This window comes from Thermobia domestica, chromosome 10 (genome assembly GCF_964235325.1).
Source record: "Thermobia domestica chromosome 10, izTheDome1.hap1.1, whole genome shotgun sequence".
Classification (NCBI taxonomy): Eukaryota; Metazoa; Arthropoda; class Insecta; order Zygentoma; family Lepismatidae; genus Thermobia; species Thermobia domestica.
In genome coordinates, this window is record NC_137463.1 from 94,858,861 (window position 1) to 94,879,786 (window position 20,926).

Genomic DNA, 20,926 nt, shown 5'->3' on the forward strand with positions numbered 1-20,926 from the left:
CATAGGCCTCCTTATTTGTTGAAGTGGCGCCAGGGGTTCTGAAAAAAAGATATCAGAATAAATGGGGAAATCTTGCCTTTCGACGTTACTGACGGTATTGACAAATGTTCCTATCGAAGTAATTACTGGTTCAGTCGAATCTAAGCAGTCGTTGCTGGAAGATTGCAGTCGTATTGTGTGTTGTGCTACCAAACAAAACTTGGTTAAAAGTTGTAATTTTAACCACTTGGTATAACAGCTCTTTTTGTGGGCCTCAGCCTTTCTGGTGTTGCCACGAGACGAGACAGAACCATTCGATACGAGACGAGACGGGCACATCTTTTCTAGACGAGACGACACAGCCAGAAATCTCGTCTTGTCTCGTGGCAACACTAGACTCTCTAGATATATCAGTAAAAGGAATGACAACGTTCCTCACGGAGCACGTGTTAGCTCTCAGCCTCTTTCTTTCACTGATGTTTCTTTACATAGTAGATGAATATATAGAGAGTAACAAAAGGATGAGATATGCAGATTCTCCTGAAACCGCATTAAAATGGTAGCAGTATTTGGAGCTTGTTATAAATGGATTTACCGGGGAACTAAAATAATTCTTGGAATTGATCATACAGTATTGATATATATATTTAAAAAAAAAAATGGAAACAAGTAAAGACAAAGAACTGAAATTGTGAATTTGTTTTCAAAATACAGAAATATCGAAGGAATATCTGTTTAGCCGACTTTAATTGTAAACGAATTTTGAATAAATTTGCATTCCCTGAATTCTTATACATAAAAAATAGAAATCTTTCTTTTAGCGTACGAATGAGAGGCTTTAGGAAATTAGGCCAAGATAATTAAAATGATACTGTCCTTTACAAAATTTAAGGGGAAGACCATGATCGAAAAAGCATCAGTCAAACTATAAAGGTCAATGGTAGTTTTTGTAATTTCTTACGACCACTATATGCACCTTATTGCGAAAAATTTATTCGTATTATAAAACCGCTATCGTTCAATAAATGTCAAATTTAAAAGATCTTAGAGATGAAATTGTCATTACCTCTGTCGCATAATATATTCTAGCTTTGGGACCCATGTCATTATATGACATTCACGATAAGTGACAAGAAGAATATAAATCCCAAGTTCAAAACGTAAGGAAAGAAACCGGCTGTTCGGCCTTCAAATTGTGAAAAATGTACCAAAATGGTTGAAATTATGATTTTGTATTTCTTTACGAGAAAGAAGAATAAAAATAAAAATTGGAGCAATTATGTATGTATAAGGCCACTATCTTCTTCAAGTTACTAAACTAACTTCAAGTGTTTCAACCATTTTTGACACATATCTCGAAAACTTTTAGTGATATTAGAGGCAAGAATACGTGGTTGATAATGAGCTTTTTAATTATGTCACAATACTTTTGAATTTTACCTTATGAGAAATGGCATATTCCAAAAATAATTCAGTACCACCCTAACCTGAATTTTACCAAATGACTAGCGAAAGTGATACGGTGTGCGTCGTCCAGGGTTTAATTCCCGGTGTGGCACTCAAACATTGCTGTGTTGACCAAACATCGAGAGAAAAGTTGGGAAACTAAAAGATAGCGGACTTCAATCTAGACAGCCGGCTACGTTGGGTGTAGTTGTGCTGACCACTAACATAAGCCCGCTGCAGACTCAGATCACAAGGGACTGTTGCGCCAGGAGTTTATATATAGCGTAAGTAAGGACGAATGGGCCTCCCCGCAAAAATGTTAAACGGACCCCCTCTATCCACATCCATGAGTCACGTAAAATTTGCAGAGAACAGTTTTGACTTTCTATGTTCTATCTAGTGAGTCACAACTTGCTCATATGCAAAAAAATGCACATTATTATTATTATTATTATTATTATTATTATTATTATTATTATTATTATTATTATTATTATTATTATTATTATTATTATTATTGTGCTATAGTTTTCGTCTATTCTGTTGTACCAACCTCGAGAGTCTACGACATCCGACATTTTTAATGAGGTGTAGTCGCCCCACTTTCTGTTGTTTGGTTCGATGCTGGTTTCACTGTCCTTTTCCCACCTTTGAAATACATAAGCACGGCAGATCGCGAAAACTCGACAAGTCGCGCTGTTTCCGAAATGAAGCTCCCAGCCATTTACTCACCCTGATATATCGTCGTCCTTCCCCATTCAAGGCACAAGCACCACACTGACTAATCGAGTGAGATTCTTGTCACGTTTGGCGCGCGGTTATGTTATGCCATGTAGCTCTTATCTCTGCACAATGATTTCGTTCAAAAAGTAGCGAGTGGTCATAATGTTTTCGCTGGTCAGTATAAGTTTTGTTGGCATTTAATTTACTAAATAATCGCTCAGGTGTTACCGTCTTCACAGGTAAAAATGAGATATAGTTGGAACATCACATAATTTTTAACATCCTAACATTTTAAAGTTTAACTTCGAAACTGAAATGGGCCTCTTTCTGTTCTGGGCCTCTCAAAGTTGCGGGCCCTGCAGGCCCTTTAGTTGCGCCACAGCATTCTCTCTACTCAGAAGGATAGGGACAAATAGAAAAATCAAAATTCATTCTGTCCATTTTTCAAGCATCATACACTTCAGAAAAAAAAATCATATAATACTGATACGTAAAAAAAAAAAATTGTATTGTTTGTTTTCTGTATACAAAGAACCATTTAGATTTTTTATCTCATATTCTGGTAATAATCGAAAAAAAAAAAAAGAGCTTCATGTGATAAACGGACGAAAGAAAATTTGTCACGTTCTCTGCAACCTAATTCACGTTTTTCGTACAAAAACTCTATTCCTACCTGCAAAAAGAAAAGATTTCTGTTACCCGTCAATGGTTGAGATTTTGCCCTGCGGCTGAACAATACGGCTTGTAAAACTAGACTCTGACTGACTGCAGGTGCACGAAGGAAAAAAAAACCTGTTGGATTCCTCTCCCCGCCCACTTCAATTGTGGATATCCTGGACACATTTAAACTGAGCGGTACGATCTTTCAGTTCTTCCCAGTAGAGGCGCCAGCAGTGATTGCTAAATGAAAAAGTGAGCATCTGGTGGCGAAAAGGCGAAGTGCTCGGACAAGGGGGTGGGCACAGTAACCTTAAACGTTTGAAACAATATTTTTGAAACTTTCACAAACAGCAATTACGCAATATATGACTAGGATATTTAAAACACAACCTGTACGAAAGTAGAGAATAGTGCTGCCGAAATCGGTTTTTGAAAAAACCGAAAACCGGTTTTTGAAAAAAGTGAAATTTCATAAAACCGAAATGTCGGTTTTGAAAACCGCTTTTGCGGTTTCGGTTTTGAAAACCGCATTTGCGGTTTCGGTTTTGAAAACCGCTTTTGCGGTTTCGGTTTTGAAAACCGCTTTTGCGGTTTCGGCTTTGAAAACCGCATTTGCGGTTTCGGTTTTGAAAACCGCTTTTGCGGTTTCGGTTTTGAAAACCGCATTTGCGGTTTTCGGTTTTCTGAAAAACCGAAAACCGCAAATGTCACAAAAATTCTACAGCACTAATATCGAGTAACGACGAGAAAACAGCAAAGAATCTTTCCCCACACCGGCTCTCAGTTGCCAGATGGAGGGAAATTTCCCTCGGCGGCTTAGGGAAAAATGATCAAAATTTGTAGAAGGAAAAGAAGGTATTTTTTCTTAAAATGTCCTAAAGTGTAGGGAAATTCTATACTTTTACAATTGGCAGAATAAAAAAAAAGTAAGCTGCAATTTCTCAAAGAGGCACGGCTATCGTTATTGGGAAGTAAAAAGATACAGAATAAAATATGATCGGTGTTTCCGTCTAGTATAAACTATTGCAGGTGTCTGGGACTTGCGATAAGAAGCCAGTCGACACATGCAAAACCACAACATTCACATTTATCGGAGTGGCAACAAATCAACAATAAAATTGTGTATTACGATAGAGATTTTCTTTCTTTCTTTTCTCTTTCTTTATATTAAGAAAGGGAGGTGGTGCCTTTTTGTTAACAAAAGAAAGAGTGGCAGTACTATTTTTAAAAATATGGGGAGAGAGTAATAATAATATAAAAGATGTCAGTTTAAGTGGATGATATTTCAAATTGAATTTCATGATTTGCATGTGTAGTGATCTTAAATAAGGATATACCTTATTTCTATTGAGTGTTGGCTTATTACCGTATTTTAGCGGGTACCACCCGATTTTCAGGTTATATATTCGTCCCCCGCTTAAACATATCTTAATCACGAAAAACCACCCGCTTTTTGGGATTGGAGAAAAATCTAAGAAAACTTAGTTGATAAAGTGTTGGTATGATATATTCCCCGTAAACCGCTACACCTTTGACAATCTCAATCGCGATTGAGTTAAATTTGGACTCGCGCTCAGGCTCAAGCTCTGGGCTATCTGAGCAGTGCGCGTGTGCAGAATCATTTGCTAATAAGAGATCTGCTCTAATGCACAATGGTTTTCTTTGTATAGTTCATGTGTTTTCTATGTAATGTATTGGAGGTTCTATACGAATGAATATTCGTTTGTAGATGTTGTAACAAACATACTTGAATTATTCATACCTTCACAAGCTACAAGAATGCCGAACGGCAATTTCAAGTGTAACTTTAAAGACTCTTATAGAAGCGAATTTACGTTTCTTAGCCAGGGCAGAACTCAGTTTGAAGCAAAATGTACAATCTGGAAAACTGTTTCGTTTGAAAAGTAGGATGCAGGGAAGCAAATTGGACCTCCCCTGATTTTTATATATTTTGTAAACTAGATCACGAGGAACACGAATCTGAAGGCGTTTTGACATTCCGACCTCCGGAACTCGAGATATTAAAACTTAAAGTTTAATATAGACGCTATATGAAAAAAACACAATATTCTCTATACGAAACATATTATGTCCTGAGAGATATATAAAGGTAACCAAGAAAGTTCTGTCGCTTTTTGTGGAATTCTGTGTAAAATTGACCCTCATACCGTGAGTTTAATGCGAATGGAGATAAGGCGAAGGTCAGTTGTTGGTGTGGGTATATCCGACATTCTACCTGGTTGTGGAAGTTCAGTTACAACGTAAACGTATGTAAGGACGGAGTGAATATGGAACCTCCACAGAGCGTCATAGGGGCGTGTATGCTGTACGAGTTCCAACTTGGATCAAACGCCACTGTAGCGGGGCGGAAGATACCTCAGGCCTTTGGTGAGGGTGTCGTGATTACGCAGACAGTGCAAGGGTGGTTTAGCAAGTTTAAGAACGGTGACGAAACACTCACGAAAGACGCACCACACGTGCCGGAAGACCAACACATGTACAAAATGAGGATCTTCAGGTAGCAATTGAGCCGAACAGACATGTGAGGAACTCGTGCTAACATTCAATGTTAGTCGAGAAACCATTCGCCAGCACCTCCATCAATTTGGGAAGCACTACAAGTTGGGTCTATGTGTCCCAGATGATTTGTTCCCGGGCCAGAAAGTCCTCCTGTGTGTTTGGTGTACTGCTCACGACATCGTGCATCGGGAACTGCTACCGGGCGGTCAGAGAAGAACATCAATGCAACTGTCTACTGTCAGCAGTTGAGCCGTGTTCAAGAAAAACTCAATACCCTGGAGCCAACACTTCTCAATCGCTAAGGGGTTCCCCCATTACGGGACAACGCTATGCCCCACATAGCTAGAATGAGCCGGAACACCATCCTACACCTTGAATGGGAAACACTATTGCATCCGCCATACTGTCCGGACATTATACCGTCCGGTTATCACCTGTTCCTTTCCTTGGACACTCACTTTAGAGGACTCCAGTTCAACTCCGCAGTAGAGGTGCTAAATGCACTTGGTACCTTCTTCGCTTCACGGCAAACCAAGTTCTACCGCGAAGGAATCCATGCCCATCCCGAACGTTGGCAGAAGGTCATTGATACTGATGGGTACTATTTTTGATCTTCCAGGTACGTCTTTGGTGACATATCTATGCTCTAAGTGATAGGTCAAAAAGCGACAGAACTTTCTTCGTTACTTTTATACATATTACATAAAACTACTGTATAAGTTCTAGTAACTCGAGATCGGGAAACCGGAATGTCAAAATTCGTTCAGATAATTGCTAATTTTGGTCCAGTTTACAAAATATATAAAAATCAAATAGTGTCCTTTTTGCTTCTTGGTTACTTTATGTTCGAATATCTCGAGTTCCGAAATTCGGAATGTCAAAATTCCTTCAGATTCGTGTTTCTCGTGGTTTAGTTTACAAAATATATAAAAATCAGTTGGGGTCTAGTTTGCTTCCGTTTTCACTTGATGTTCGAATATCTCGAGTTCCGAAATTCGGAATGTCAAAATTCCTTCAGATTCGTGTTTCTCGTGGTTTAGTTTACAAAATATATAAAAATCAGTTGGGGTCTAGTTTGCTTCCGTTTTTACTTGATGTTCGAATATCTCGAGTTCCGAAATTCGGAATGTCAAAATTCCTTCAGATACGTGTTCCTTGTGGTCTACTTTACAAAATATATAAAAATCAGGTGGGGTCCAGTTTGCTTCCATTGTCAATTTATGTTCGAATATCTCGAGTTCCGACATTCGAAATGTCAAAATTCCTTCAGATTCGTGTTCCTGGTGGTCTAATTTACAACATATATGAAAATCATGTGGGGTCCAGTTTGCTTCCCTGCAGCCGAAAAGTACATTGAATAGTCGTCAAAGAAATAACTAAAAAAAAAAAAAAAGCTAAGGATCGAACGTCAGTATTTGTCACCCTAATTTAGCTGTGACTTGTACAACCATCGAATTATCCCTTTCGCACTGTGCTGCACATATTACCATAATAGTCTTGGAGCAAATAAAAAAAGTTAAAACACACATATAAATCAATACATTTGTCTCGATCGATAGATGCTTTCACAATTGTTAAAAGGTGTAATTAAAAACAGCAAACATTGTTTCTACTTTGAAAAGGACAATCCCTTAAAAAACCGCAAACACGGTTTCGGGCGGCTTTCGCTTTCGAAAAGAGCTTTTTCGGTTTCAGTTTGGAAAACCGCATCTGCGGTTTCGGTTTCGAAAACCGCTTTTGCGGTTTCGGTTTTGAAAACCGCATTTGCGGTTTCGGTTTTGAAAACCGCACTTGCGGTTTCGGTTTTGAAAACCGCACTTGCGGTTTCGGTTTTGAAAACCGCATTTGCGGTTTCGGTTTTGAAAACCGCATTTGCGGTTTCGGTTTTGAAAACCGCATCTGCGGTTTCGGTTTTGAAAACCGCATTTGCGGTTTTCGGTTTTCAGAAAATCGGTTTTCTCAAAAACCGAAAACCGCAAATGTCACAAAAATTCAACAGCACTAGTAGAGAATGCTACAACTATATGACTTTTAATTGAAATGTATGACGAGTAAACAAAACGCTATAATACTGAAAACTGATACACATACTATTTACTCTTGTGTGTGTTATTGTGTGCAGAAAGTAAGGTTGCTGAGAAAACGAGACAAGACAACATCGTCCAATAGAAATAGTTAAACCTTTTTAAAAACGAAATTGAATTTCCATGATACGTCACGAGACCAGAGAGACTCCCTTCGTGAACAACACTAATAGTCCGCGTCACCCGAATTGGCATATGGCATCGGCCAATAACCTCCCAGTGCGCAGTTACCAAACCTTCAATGACGAATCTAATTATTCACAATTGTCCATGAATACGAACAAAATCAATTATGAATTATAATTAGATAATAATTATTAGATTCCTCCCTGAAGGTTTCGTAACAGAGCACTGCGAGCTTATTGACTGATGCCACACGCCAATTCAGGTGACGTGGACTATAGAAAAATTACAAACTTTCGTCGTGACCATGGCAGTGGAGTCATTCTAATTTTTAACCAGCGGTTCTATATTATATATATATATATATATATATATATATATGTGTGTGTGTGTGTGTGTGTGTGTGTGTGTGTGTGTTACAAAGGAATTATCCTAGATAGGATGGTTGTAAAAATTATTGGAAAGACCTTAATCAAGCAATGGATCAAAAATTGTTGATAATGGTGTGTATGCGTTTCGAATATAAATAACCCTCACAACCATATTGATGCAATTGCATTTCTCATTCTTGATATCTGAACACTTGAGATCAAGAAATAAACGCTTATATCTTGTTCCGAGAGATCATATGTTTAACCCTGTAGCTGACAGATATTTTAAAAACAAAGATAGTTAAACAAAAATTTACGGTTGTCTGGGTATAACTGGGTAACATTTACTGTTGTCTGGGTTCAAAAACGGTTTTTGGAACTGAAAATATTTTAACAACCGGTTCTAGCGAACCAGCTGAACAGCACCACTGGACCGTGCAGAATTTCCTCGCAATAGTTAGTGCTCATCTTCGGCGCCGAAGATCCGGGATCGATTCCTAGTGGGAGCTTAAGTGGTTCAGATTCCACGTTAAGATATAGGTCCATGTTTTAATTTGCATCGGCGCTGAACAGGTTACTAAACTCCAAATCAATCCACCACCCAAACAATTGACGTCGGAATCGGGAGCGTTTTTCCGTCATAATTAGAACATGGTGGTTCAATGATGGAGTGCTCACTTTTGGTTTCAAGGTCATAGGCTCGATTCCAGGCTATGTAAATTTGTGTTGAACAGCATTGTGTCAATTGGTTTCTACTGGAAACAAATTCAAGTATTGATTGTCTTCTTTGTCTAAAAACACTAACCTCAGTATCAAAAGAACATTGCTTTTCAGCAGACACTGGATTTTTTGGGAGAGCTGCTTATAGACCTCACGTGAAAGCAGCAAATCTCTCGCAGAAGTTAACTCGCGTGAACAGGGTTGGAAATATTTTCTCCTGTTGCCCGGTTGACATTTCTTTCGTGACTGTTCCTTCTATTCGTGGACAATTTGAAACTGTTAGAACGTGGTGCGGATGATTTTCTCTGTTGATTCTTCAATATGGACGAGTGTTGGGTACACCATTACTAGCCAGAAATAAAACAACAATCCAAACAATGGAAATTCCACTTTCCGAAAGAAGACAAAGGTGGTTCCCTCCGCTGGAATAAGGGTAGAACATGCTCCCTTCAATTTCTGAAAATAGCTTAGGATATCTTGACTCATCCTAGAGGAGTACCACTCCATCCTGAAACCTCCTGGTCTAGGTCTCATCATATCATCTAACCTCTTTTTGGTAGCCCGGGGTTCTGGGTCAAATTACTCCTCTGATTTAAAACACTCTAAGTAAAGTCTCAGAACTTAACTTCTGGGAGATACTTTTGTCATGATGGACAGACTCAGGCCAAGAAACCTCACCCACAATTTGCAACCAGATCTGAAAGTGAATGAGAGATAATCTCTTGGTTTAAATCGCCCTAGATGAAACCGTATGACTTAATATTCTATTGGTCCAAGGTGATGATTCCATGCCGTTAGTTCAGGCTAAGCTAGAACTTCCCATTAAAAGTTTTAGTATTTTGTCTAAAGGTCATAGGTTAGGTTACAGATTTAATATTAGTTGTTCAACGTTTATTTCAGATACACTCTTGTCTAAATTTTGAAAGGATTGTGTTGGTCCATTCTAAAATTTTGAGACTTTTAGTCCAGAATGATGTATAAGTTCATATAGGATTGTTTGACATCGATTTCGAATATATTCTTGTCCTAAATGTTATAAGGTCTTATTGGTCAACCCTTAAACAATAGACTTCAATCTGGAAAAGAGTATAAGATAAAATATAGTTATGTGGCATTATACTCTCTCATATGTATTCTCAAGGTCAAATTTTAGAATGAGATCTATCTAATTTAGGCAGAAGAAAAGCACCAAACATGACATAGGTATGATAAAGATACTAGACTGTTAGGTGCTGAACCAACCGGAGATAATGTGTTATAGTCATCTGCTGTGTATAGTATATAAATTTGAAGTGGTTGAAACCAGATAACAGTATTGGCTATAGTTCTGTGAGTAATGTTGTGTGAGTTTGCTCAGTCAGAAAATTTTTGTTGATTCATCTTTACTAGGACAAGGATGTAACTAGTGAGAGTTTAAATTAGTGATTTCATTACACTATGTATGGTTTAATTTTGAAGAACTTAAATCAATTTGGTGTTTTTGCTAATTGCGATTCTTTGCCAGCAAGACGTGTATAGAGTATTAAGTTAGACTGTCCTGTAAACCGACATACATGTGTTCCTTGGTCTGTAAGCTAACAGGCCTAAACTTCACTATAATATATATATATCATTAAAGATAAAAATAAAATAGCAGATGATCAAATGATATTTCTAGTGACAAAAGTCATTTGACAACACACATGGATCATCACGTAAAACTACTTCAAGACCAAATAAGAAGCTATATTTTGCAGCAGACAAAGACTCATCAACCAACGAGGATTTAGTCTCCACTACACCAGAGGGGAATGATGCAGAATGTATGTTCTTCTTTGAAAGGTTGCGAGACAGCAATGGAGAGAAGTGGGCTCAGTGCATATCTTGTGAAGCATGGGTACACATCAACTGTGTCAATGGGAAGAAAGACCTTAATGCTTGCAATTATTTGCAAGTAGACGGTAAATCAACGTAATCATGTTGCACTTACTTCAATTCTTTCTATATTTCATGACATTAATTTTTGACTGACATTTATTTGTGCTTTTCAAATTGACTGCGTAGGCTAATATTGTTCTACAAGTATTAGGCCAACTATTCACAGAAATGTAGAAGGTGGATAAACTTATAGGATATGTAATGAAATGTTTCAAGGAATTTATTTTCAGTAGTTTATTTTTGTCATAATATCTAGAAAGTATCTTAGGTACATATATCGGTATTGTAGTATGCTTTCCAAACATGCCATTCAATAAAATGTAAAGAAATAGGGCTCTAAACGTCACTATGTATCGAAGTTTATAAATAAAATATTTCGGCTGAGCTAATACCCTTGTTTATTTTTAAAAACTGCAAATACATTTTTATTTTTATTCTGGATCTTTAATTTAAATTAATGGCTCAAATAGAAAATGGTACATTGGTTTTAATACTTTTTGTCTGATGGTAACTCTTTCGTTTGTATATACATGGTGACTGTAAGTAGTGAATTCAAGTGTAACTATTTTATAGTGTAATATGAGTGAAGATTTATAAAGGTAACCAAGAAAGTTCTGTCGCTTTTTCACCCACCACCTTCGAACATTGATATCTCACCTAAGACGTGCCTGGAAGATCAAAAATATTCCCCATCAGCACTTCGACGACCTTCTGCAAACGTCCTGAAAGGCCATGGATTCCATCCATGGATTCCATTTTAAACAAAGTTAGACACTTAAAAGAAACACCGTAATAGTAAAGGAAAATGAATCAACCGTTAACAGGAAGTGTTAACAGATAGTGATTCTTTGATCTAGTTCCAAATTTTCATGGAATGTCTTTGCTCGGGCCTGCTCATCTTCTTAGACCAAAAGAATCTCCCAGAACTTAAGTTCTGATGGTTCACCTTGAGTACTTTAGATCAAAGGGTACTTTGACCCAACACCCTGGGCCATAAAAAAAAAAGATTAGGTGGTAATATGACACTAGGAACAGGGATCTTGGACTGGTTTGGTTCCCCTCTTGAGATTGATTAACATATTTCAAGTCATAAGCAAAAAAACTGAGGGGAGTGATTTTACATCTCTGGTTCCTTGTACTTCTATTCAAGGTCTTTTTAGTTGTCATGTGATTTATACTACTCCGGATCAAATTTCGGAACGCCAAAATGTTGGGTTAGTCCTCTTAAAGTTAAACCTTTTTTGACCCAAATGTGTTAGAATTATTTTATTGTAGACCATTTTGTGTCATATGAATGGACATCACATGTTTGTCACCAATATAAGGAATCAACTGACATAATATTTTATCTTTAGATCTTTAATCTTCGATATTTAATGCTCTATCATATTGAAATCATACACACAACTAAATAAATAATCAAGAAAGTGTTTTATATGAAACCCAAGTTTATTAAATAAGCGCTTAAGGAGCTTTACACTGTTAATTTACAATTTATATATTTCACGACAATTTAACGTACAGACTACATTGATTCTTTATTTCTGTACATACAATATTGCTATATGTCCCACATGCCTTCTCATAAATTCCTTACAACTAACTTATTATACAATGAAAGAGAGATTCAAAAACATAATGTATTGAAGTACTAGTAACAAAAGCAAATCTGGAAACAGTGTCAGCGTGATAAAACTTAGCAGAACTTAAGTTTAATGTTACGTAACTAGAGCAAAAATAGTACTCTCAGTCTAAACGCGAAGAGTCATTTGAGTAGTAGGATGCATCCGGAACCACCATTGATATAAGTGCACCCTAATTATACAAGATAAACTTCTCAGTCTGTGCGTCGCATTAATTAATAATAGAAAACAGTCAATAGATGTCACTAGCGTGCAGGCGATTTGTCGATTTAATTGCTACTCAAATTGTTTCAATTTTATTATTTCAAAATTGATTTTGACGATAGTGTTCTATTAGGATAAGTGCCGTAATCATATCTAGATTTGAGCAGTACTATTTTTGTAACCAGGGGTTGGTTGGTGGAGAAACGTAGTGTAGTCGCTCACGCTCTCGCCTTTAGTGCAAGCGGTTCCTGGTTCGATTCCCGTTGAGAACACTTGGTTGAATAGATATAATAGCTTTTCCAGGCCAGCCATCTGTTTTTTTCTAGTTTTCCTCATTCATACCAGGCAAATGTCGGGATGGTATCTAACCTAGTGATCCCTGGCCGCTTTCTTCCTCTGCAATTCCCTGTGATCTCCGAAGCACCCCTCATATGTGTGGACTAACATGGCCATAGACGCCGAAAGCCCAGAAATCTAATTCCTAATAATCCTAGTCCTAATTCTTAAAAAAAAGTTAAATGTAAACAATTAGAGTTTAAATTAAGCACATTTTTTTTTAACCTAAAATATACAGTGGGCCGAGAGCTCGGATGCATTAACTAGTAATGGTAATAAGAAGACAGAATACCGAATAACATGCAATTATTTTATCTTTAAATGCTAATGAAATGTTGATCAGAGATATTTTTAGGTAAAGAGCTCTGAGTTCTCTGACTAAATACTATATAGTTAAATATTGAATATGGTACATGTACTCTAAACCTAAAATAATATGAAAGTGTCTATATCGTGTGTAACAGAGGTCTGTTGTCATAGGCTATCTCCGTCATGAATAAAGATACAAAAAAACTGGAAAGACATGAAAGTTATTGGAAAAAGCTGGTTTTCAATCTAAAATAGTGGATTTTTCTAATTGCACCAACCGTTTGGGGTCCACACTGTTTTAATGCTCCCAATGTTAAGTGAAAGAACAACGTTTCCAGTTCAGAGGGTGTTTCGTTGAGCCATCACCATACTCACAATTGTTTGGAGAATGGACTCGAAGCATTTTAAGTTCTAACACACTACTATGTACACGTTTCCCATGTCACTTTCGTGTTTCCTCAAGTTCCATTCAACTTGCCTCCTGAACTGGCAACATTGCATTTTCGTTTAACATAGGACGCATTACCAGTGTGAAGCACAAATTGGCTGGTACAGTCACCAACAAAAGTTCTTTCTATTTGGCAAAATCTATTTTCGGAATAACTATGGTATGACTGGAACGTACAAAAAAAATTACATTATTTTTAATTTACTGAAAATTGTACTCAAATTGTCCCTTCCTTCTAAAGTCATTTACGAAATTAATTTCATTAAACGGAAAGAACATTTGTCGTTGACTGAAAAAAATACACCATTTTAGATTGAAATTCATCTATTTCCAACAACTTTCCATCTTTTCGTATCTATGCCCATAATGAAGATAGCCTATAACAACGAACTTCTGTTACACCCTGTATAATCATCAATTACTTGTAACGACAGATAATAAAACTATCATAAAGTAAATACTTATTGAAGCGTAATAACTTCTGGTGAGTTCTGCAGGTTGTAAATTCAAACAACTTTCTCTTATTGGTTAGCAACGTTATCACCACTTGATAACGTCAATTTTAGGTACCATTTTGGTTAATGGATTTCTCATTTGTTGTCCTTAGAATATTCTTAGTGTCGTCATTTTCGTTCATTGCCATATCAACACTTATCTCATCGTCCGCAGCTTCAGTTTCATCTGTGCTGGCTTTCATATATCGAATAGACCGTGGTATAACTACTTGCTTCTGGAATCTGTGGCGTCGTATGTAGTAAACCAAAATCCCAATCATTAAGAGAACAGTTACGAGTAATCCAAAGATAAGTAATCCCAAAAGAGAGGCTTCATGCTTATGAATATGTCCTATGCCAATATGTGTTGATCCGATGTATTTATTACCACATTGAAACACAGACAAATTTCGATCCAAACGCATTATGCTTACTCCACTGAGCCAAAGAGGTTCTGCACAACTGGAAAAGAAGAAGAAGCAAATAATAAATTGATGAATAAGATTCCTCATTAGAGCCACACTTTGGCCAAACCTTTATACCAAATATAGTCAGCCAGTATTTCACAAATAAATGCTTCACTAATTGAAATATGACATTATTTAGTTTAAGAAATGGAAGACCGGAAGTTCAATGCGATGGCCTATAACTTTTATTCACACGTGAAGAAAAGATGAGCCAAGATTGGACGCATTTACATCACAAATGTAAGCAGGATGTAATGTTACGTATACGGGAGTATGCGGCATACACCCATCTAATATTTTTTATAATCCAGCATATACTTAAATACGTGAAAGAAATAGAATATACGAGGTGGGTATACCCTATATTTAAAAAAACGGTTAAGTGTATACCTATCAAAAATTCTTAACTGAATGTAAGTATTTAAAAGCTACATTACATTTGTAATATACACGTAGGGTAGACCTATGCAACTGAAACATCGCTGACTGATTGATAATTCAGTCTGTTTTCGAAACTCCTTGATCGGGTGGGATAAAATTTGACTTAGAAGCTATTCCTAACTAAGAAAGTATTTTAAAATACACAACCTTTAATGCAGGTTGAAAATAGTGTTAACTTTTATTGTCCTGCTGGACAAAATTTGATATACATATTGTATATGGAGATTTTGATACATTGAATACGAATATGTTATTACGAGAATAAAAAGGAGTTTTAAACATCTTTCTATATCAACATTTGTTGGGAAACTACCTCGGAAATTGCAATGTTTTTTATATAATGATAAATCGTCACTTGGGAAAGATTATGTCGTATTGAATATTTAATAATCCAATTTTATACTGATGGGGAGGGATGGAAAAAGGAATAAAAAATTACAAAAGGAATTTTAAAAATTCAATTTGTTTCACTACAAGAGAAGAAACTATTTCCCGAATCGCAAAAACCGGCATCACTTAAGGCCGGCTTTCAAGATTGTTATTATTATTATTATGTAAAACTCCACTTCAAACTATGAGTGAGAAAATTTTGGTATTACGTGTTTCTTTTAAATCTAGCCCATTTCCGTCGCTAAAAGTTTTCGTAGAGACCTAGTATTCATTTTAACTGACTATAACACAAGTTGTAAACACAGTAGAGACATAAACCATACCTCTGAAAAAGTATTTAATTAGTTGTTCTTATTGTGTAAAATTGAGGAAATTTACATTTTCCCGAAAGGGAAAAAAGGGAAATTCTACAAAATTTCTCAGAACAGAAGGAAAAAATTGAGTTTTTGGATTTTTATTACAACATTGTAGGAAGAAGAAATGAAACAATAGTCCAAAACCTCTTCTAAAATGATCATGATACTCTATTCAGTAACTTAGAGAAAGTCCCAAAAAATCCCGCAGGGGTTTAGTCACTATGTCCGCCATATTGAGTAGCCTATTTCCAACGCCGAAAGTTTTTGTGGAAACCATAGCATTCACCAGTGTTCGAAGTGGAAAAAAAGCAGAGGCGGTATCTTTTATTACGATTTTGACTCGACATGCCGCCTATCTAAATATTGAAATACAGTTAGGGTATGTTGCCTAAAAGGTTGTATTTCTATTTACATATTGACTGAAAACCATTGGAGAGCTTCTCTGTAGTTACGAAGGGAGACTTTGATTCCTCGCCATTGGAGAGACTTTGATTCTCCACAAACAGCTGAAATTAAAAAAAAAAAACCGTTATGTTGTATTATAGAGAATTATACACGAAAATGCTAAAAAAAAAAAAAAAAAAAAACTGGGTTTTTATATTAATAAATTCCTGCGGAAAGCTCCTGGACCCTTATTCGACTGAGGGGTAATCCAAACCCCCGGAAGATCCGACCCCCACAGCAGATAACTCCTAAATCCGCCCATGCTCAAAACCCGACATTTACCTATATACATTAAGGAAGACGACACACATAAGAAAATTCAATATAACACATCAAAATATATACTAGACAAATTTCTTTGAAGACACCTCATTTTAAAAAGAAAAGGTAGGAAAAAGATAAAAATGTCCGTGTTGTTAACTTAGAAATTATTTCTACATAAAAAATAAAATCTTTAACGTGCAAAGCTATTCGTCAATTACTGTGTATAAAAAGGATTTATTAAAGTTATTTAGCATCTCTCCAGTGATGGTATGTCTTAATTACTGAAAAACCAGAGGCGGTATGCCTTCATCACTAAAACACCAGAAGCGGTATGGCATACCACTGCATACCGTCTCACTTCGACCACTGGCATTCACTTTAACTGACTATAAAACAGGTTATGCATACAGCAGAGATATAAACCATATCTCGTTGAAAAGATATTTAATTAGTTGTTCTTATTGTGTGAAAATTGAGGAATTTTACATTTTTCCGAAAGTTAAAAAAAGGGAAATTCTACAAAATTTCTCAGAACAAAGTGAAAAATTAAGTATTTTTGGATTTTTATTACATTTTAGGGAGAAGAAATAATAAAAAAGCGAAAACATCTTCTTAAATGATGATGATACTCTATTTAGTAACTCGGAGAAAGTCCCAAAAAATCCCGCGTCGTGTTTATTCAATATGGCCGCCATATCGGGTAGCCTGTTTCCAACGCCAAAAGTTTCTGTGGATATCATAACGTTCACTTTAACTGACTATAATACAGGATGTGAACACAGCAGAGATATAAATCATACCTCGTTAAAAAGATATTTAATTAGTCGTTCTTATTTTGTGAAAATTGAAGAAATTTACATTTTTACGAAAGGGAAAAAAGGAAAATTCCACAAAATTTCTCATAACAAAAGTAAAAAATCGAGTTTTTGGATTTTTATTACAACTTTGTAGGGTGAAGAAACATAAAATATGTACAAAATAATTGGCTACACCCTTCTTAGCGAAACATTAAAAATACATAATATTAATATCTTCTAAAAGCTGGGATTTGAACATTCATACAATGCATTAAATTCCCACTTGATATATATTGTAAGATTTTCACCTCTGATCCACAAGTTTTGAGTGAAGTTAGCAGTGGGTAGGTATTTGCAGAGGTATCAATATTGGCCTCTTCGGTGAAAGGAAGAACGGGAAATTTCCAATAATTTGAGGGAAATTGTAAGTATATATATATATATATATATATATATATATATATATATATATATATATATATATATATATATATATGTGTGTGTGTGTGTGTGTGTGTGTGTGTGTAGTCCTTGCATGTAGGAATAGTCGGAAGAAATTAACATGTATCCGCCATCACTGGTTAAATTATTCTTTGGTCAGAAAGTCAATCCAATTCCCAGGTTGACACTTTTTCTAGTGATTGTAATATTGGTTAAATTTTAAATAGCGCATACTTATTTATCCACTTAATCACAATCATCCAATGGAAGGCAATGGCAATCCACCATGGGTTTTCTTTGCCCTAAGACATTCGGATCAAAGACTTGCATTCAGGCAGAGCTCTACATCATCATCATCATCAATTCAGCTAATTATCCTCTAAAACTAGAACCTATTTTACTAAAACTAGAATTTCCGAAGTTGTAAAACAAAGCTACTGCACAATTAGACAAAGTGAGAAGTTTTGGTGCTGAATTTGAAGTGACCTGACAATTGAAGTAGAAAGGTAGTGAGAGAAGAAAGAGAAAGGAGCCTACATTGATGAGAGCTATGAAAAGTAGTGGTAGCCTCATCGGGGACGAGGAATTTTGCTTCAACTCTTCCATGTCTGCATATTAAAGAGTAGTGGAAACTGTGGAGAAATCCACTGATGTTATCTCCGCCTCCTCCGAACAACATGTTGACTTCCGATAGTCTCGTCAAACTCGTGACGCCGAAGATGTCTCTGTTTCATCAACTGGCTCCGAGAACATAAACCATTCGAGAGATCATTCCAACTTACATCAATATCTACTGATTTGCTAGCTGATGAAGATGTAAATTGCTATAAAGCATTAGAAGTTAAACTTGCTGTGATGAAGAAGATTGACGAAAAGCAATTCAGTGAAATTCATCTGAAACGTAAGACAAGTTTGAGGTCTTTGTGTTGCTTAACAAGATCAGTGACTGCGTGATGAATGAATCAGTGTAAACCCAAACTAACTTCAGCACTGCATAGTATGCATAGTTCGCTCTAAAGAACAGTTGTCTGATCTTCAAATATGAACTATCTGCTTATCCTCCCTCCTTATTTGATGAAGGAAGTCAATGAGGAAAGGTACACAACCATCGACAATATCAGTTTTGTCCTGAACTTCGACCCAGAAAACAACAAGTAGTTCATCAAAACTGGGTGTATCTTACATAGTTGATGGTGGCCATCGTGTTGTATGGCAACGTCCAGCCATGTTCAAAGAAATATGTTAGCAATATACTGCATACGTTGTTACACATTATGGAAAAGCTCTCATTGATTTTGATGGAAAAAAGAAGGTATAAGGACAAAAGATAAGGAGCATCTGCGACGTGCAGGAAACACTTGCCAGGTAGACATAGAATTAGAAAATAATATTATTGTTACTGTAGGAAAGACTGAATTTCTCCGAAATCACAGCAACAAAATGAGATTCAGCCATCTTTTCAGTAAGCATCTCCAGAAATCAGGATGCAAGGTACTCTAAGCCAAGGCAGATGTTGATATGCTGATTGCAACCACTGCTATTATAGAGGCCAAGAAAGGCCTTAGAATTATTTTGATTGGTGAAGGCAAATATTTATTAGTTCTTCTCGTTGTCCTTGCTCCACCAGACACATCTTTGAAAATAATGATACCAGGAACGAAGACTTGCCCAGACAAGAATCACCACGTTGCAACTATTCAAGATGATATAGGTGATATAAAGGACTTTCTTCTAATTGTATACGGCTTCACAGGATGCGATTCAGTTTCGCCAATTTATCGAAAAAGCGAAATCTCTGCTTAAAGAAAGTTAGAGTAACAAGGAACTGAGAGATTAACTAAGTATTTTCAATAATTCTCGAATGCCAGCTGAAGTTGTGGCTTAAGCTGGTGATTCTTTCTTTCTGTCACTGCATGGGTCAAAAGATATCAGGAACTTCGACATTTTATGTCACCAACCATATGGGAAGACAACTGCCAAACAGCCTATACTTTGCAGTTTAACTTAGCTGTACTTCCTCCTACAACAGGAGCCGCTCGTGAGCATTTACTCCGAGTTATTTTTATCAAGTGCAGCAATGGGGTGGTGTTAACATGGACACTTTACACTAGGGTTTGAAGATAATCAATAGTTATCTACGTCCCATACCAACTTCGAAGTCCGCTGCTCCTGAAGAGTTACTACATTTTATCTCTTGTTCCTTCACCGACGACTGTGAAGGAAGCTCTAAGTGCCGAAGAAGTATGTTGAAATGCTTAATCATTCATGTGTATGTACTGCGTATTCCAACAGAACGTACCAACAGGAACATAAAGATGAAGTGGAAGTGAATGGAGATTTCTAGTTCTCGAAAAGGATATCGAAGGAGAGGCATTCCAAGATGCCAAACATCCTCGTCTGGAATAGATTCAAGTAAACGTAAGTTACTTTCAAATCAATATTGAAGTTACTTTCAACCAAGTTTGAAACCTTTACATAATGAAGAATTACTTTTTAGGCCTTTTCCTAGCTCAAACATTACGAACTTTTATACGTTACTAAACAAGACTTTTTTCAACAATTTTCTATGCATGTCAAATTCCTCCGACTAATCTCGCTTGCTAAGAATAGAGCATTTGTTTTTCAAAAATCCCTCAAATCTAGGGATTTTTCCCTTCCCAAAAGCAGTCAACATCGGGGTTTGTAAGAAATATTGAAGCCTTTTCAAATGCCTATCCATTGATAATTTCACTCAAAGCTTCTGGATGTACATGTGAAAATTTTACAATATTTGGACAAGAGGGAATTTAACGCATTATGTGAATCTAAGTTTAAAATCCAAACTTTAGGTGTTAATGTTGTATATTTGTTTTACTGAGAAACGTTTAGCCAACAATTTGCACATATTTTATGTTTCTTTTCCTTAGAATATTGAAATAAGGATCAAAGAAAATGATTTTTTTTTTTTTTTTTTACTTTTGTTCTGAGAAAGTTTGTGGAATTTCCCTTTTTCCCCTCTAGGGAAAGTATAAATTTCTTCAATTTGCACACAATAAGAACAACTAATTAAATATCTTTTCAACGAGGTATGGTTTATATCTCTACTTTGTTTACAATCTGCATTATAGTCAGTTAAAATTAATACTATGGTTTCCACAAAAACTTTGGGCGTTGGAAATAGGCTATCCAATATGGCGGATATAGTGACTAAACCCGACGCGGGATTTTTTGGGGACTTTGTCTGAGTAACTGAATAGAGTATCACAATCATTTTAGAAAAGGTTTCAGCTTTTTTTTTTTTTTTTTTTTTTTTGAATGTCCGGGTTCAAACATTATTGCACTGTACTATTAAGAAAATTCAATAATAAGG

The 20,926-nt window shown here is 36.2% G+C and overlaps 1 protein-coding gene across 1 annotated transcript in view; it reads right to left on the reverse strand.

The window, feature by feature from the left end:
• Positions 1-11,973: 11,973 nt before the first annotated feature.
• Positions 11,974-20,926, reverse strand: part of LOC145662574 (tsukushi-like) — a 38,688-nt gene continuing 29,735 nt past the window's right edge. The window contains exon 6 of the mRNA XM_081728266.1: positions 11,974-14,439. Within this exon, the coding sequence (XP_081584392.1) occupies positions 14,046-14,439 (394 nt within the window). The 3' untranslated portion in view covers positions 11,974-14,045. The remainder of the gene's footprint in view (positions 14,440-20,926) is intronic.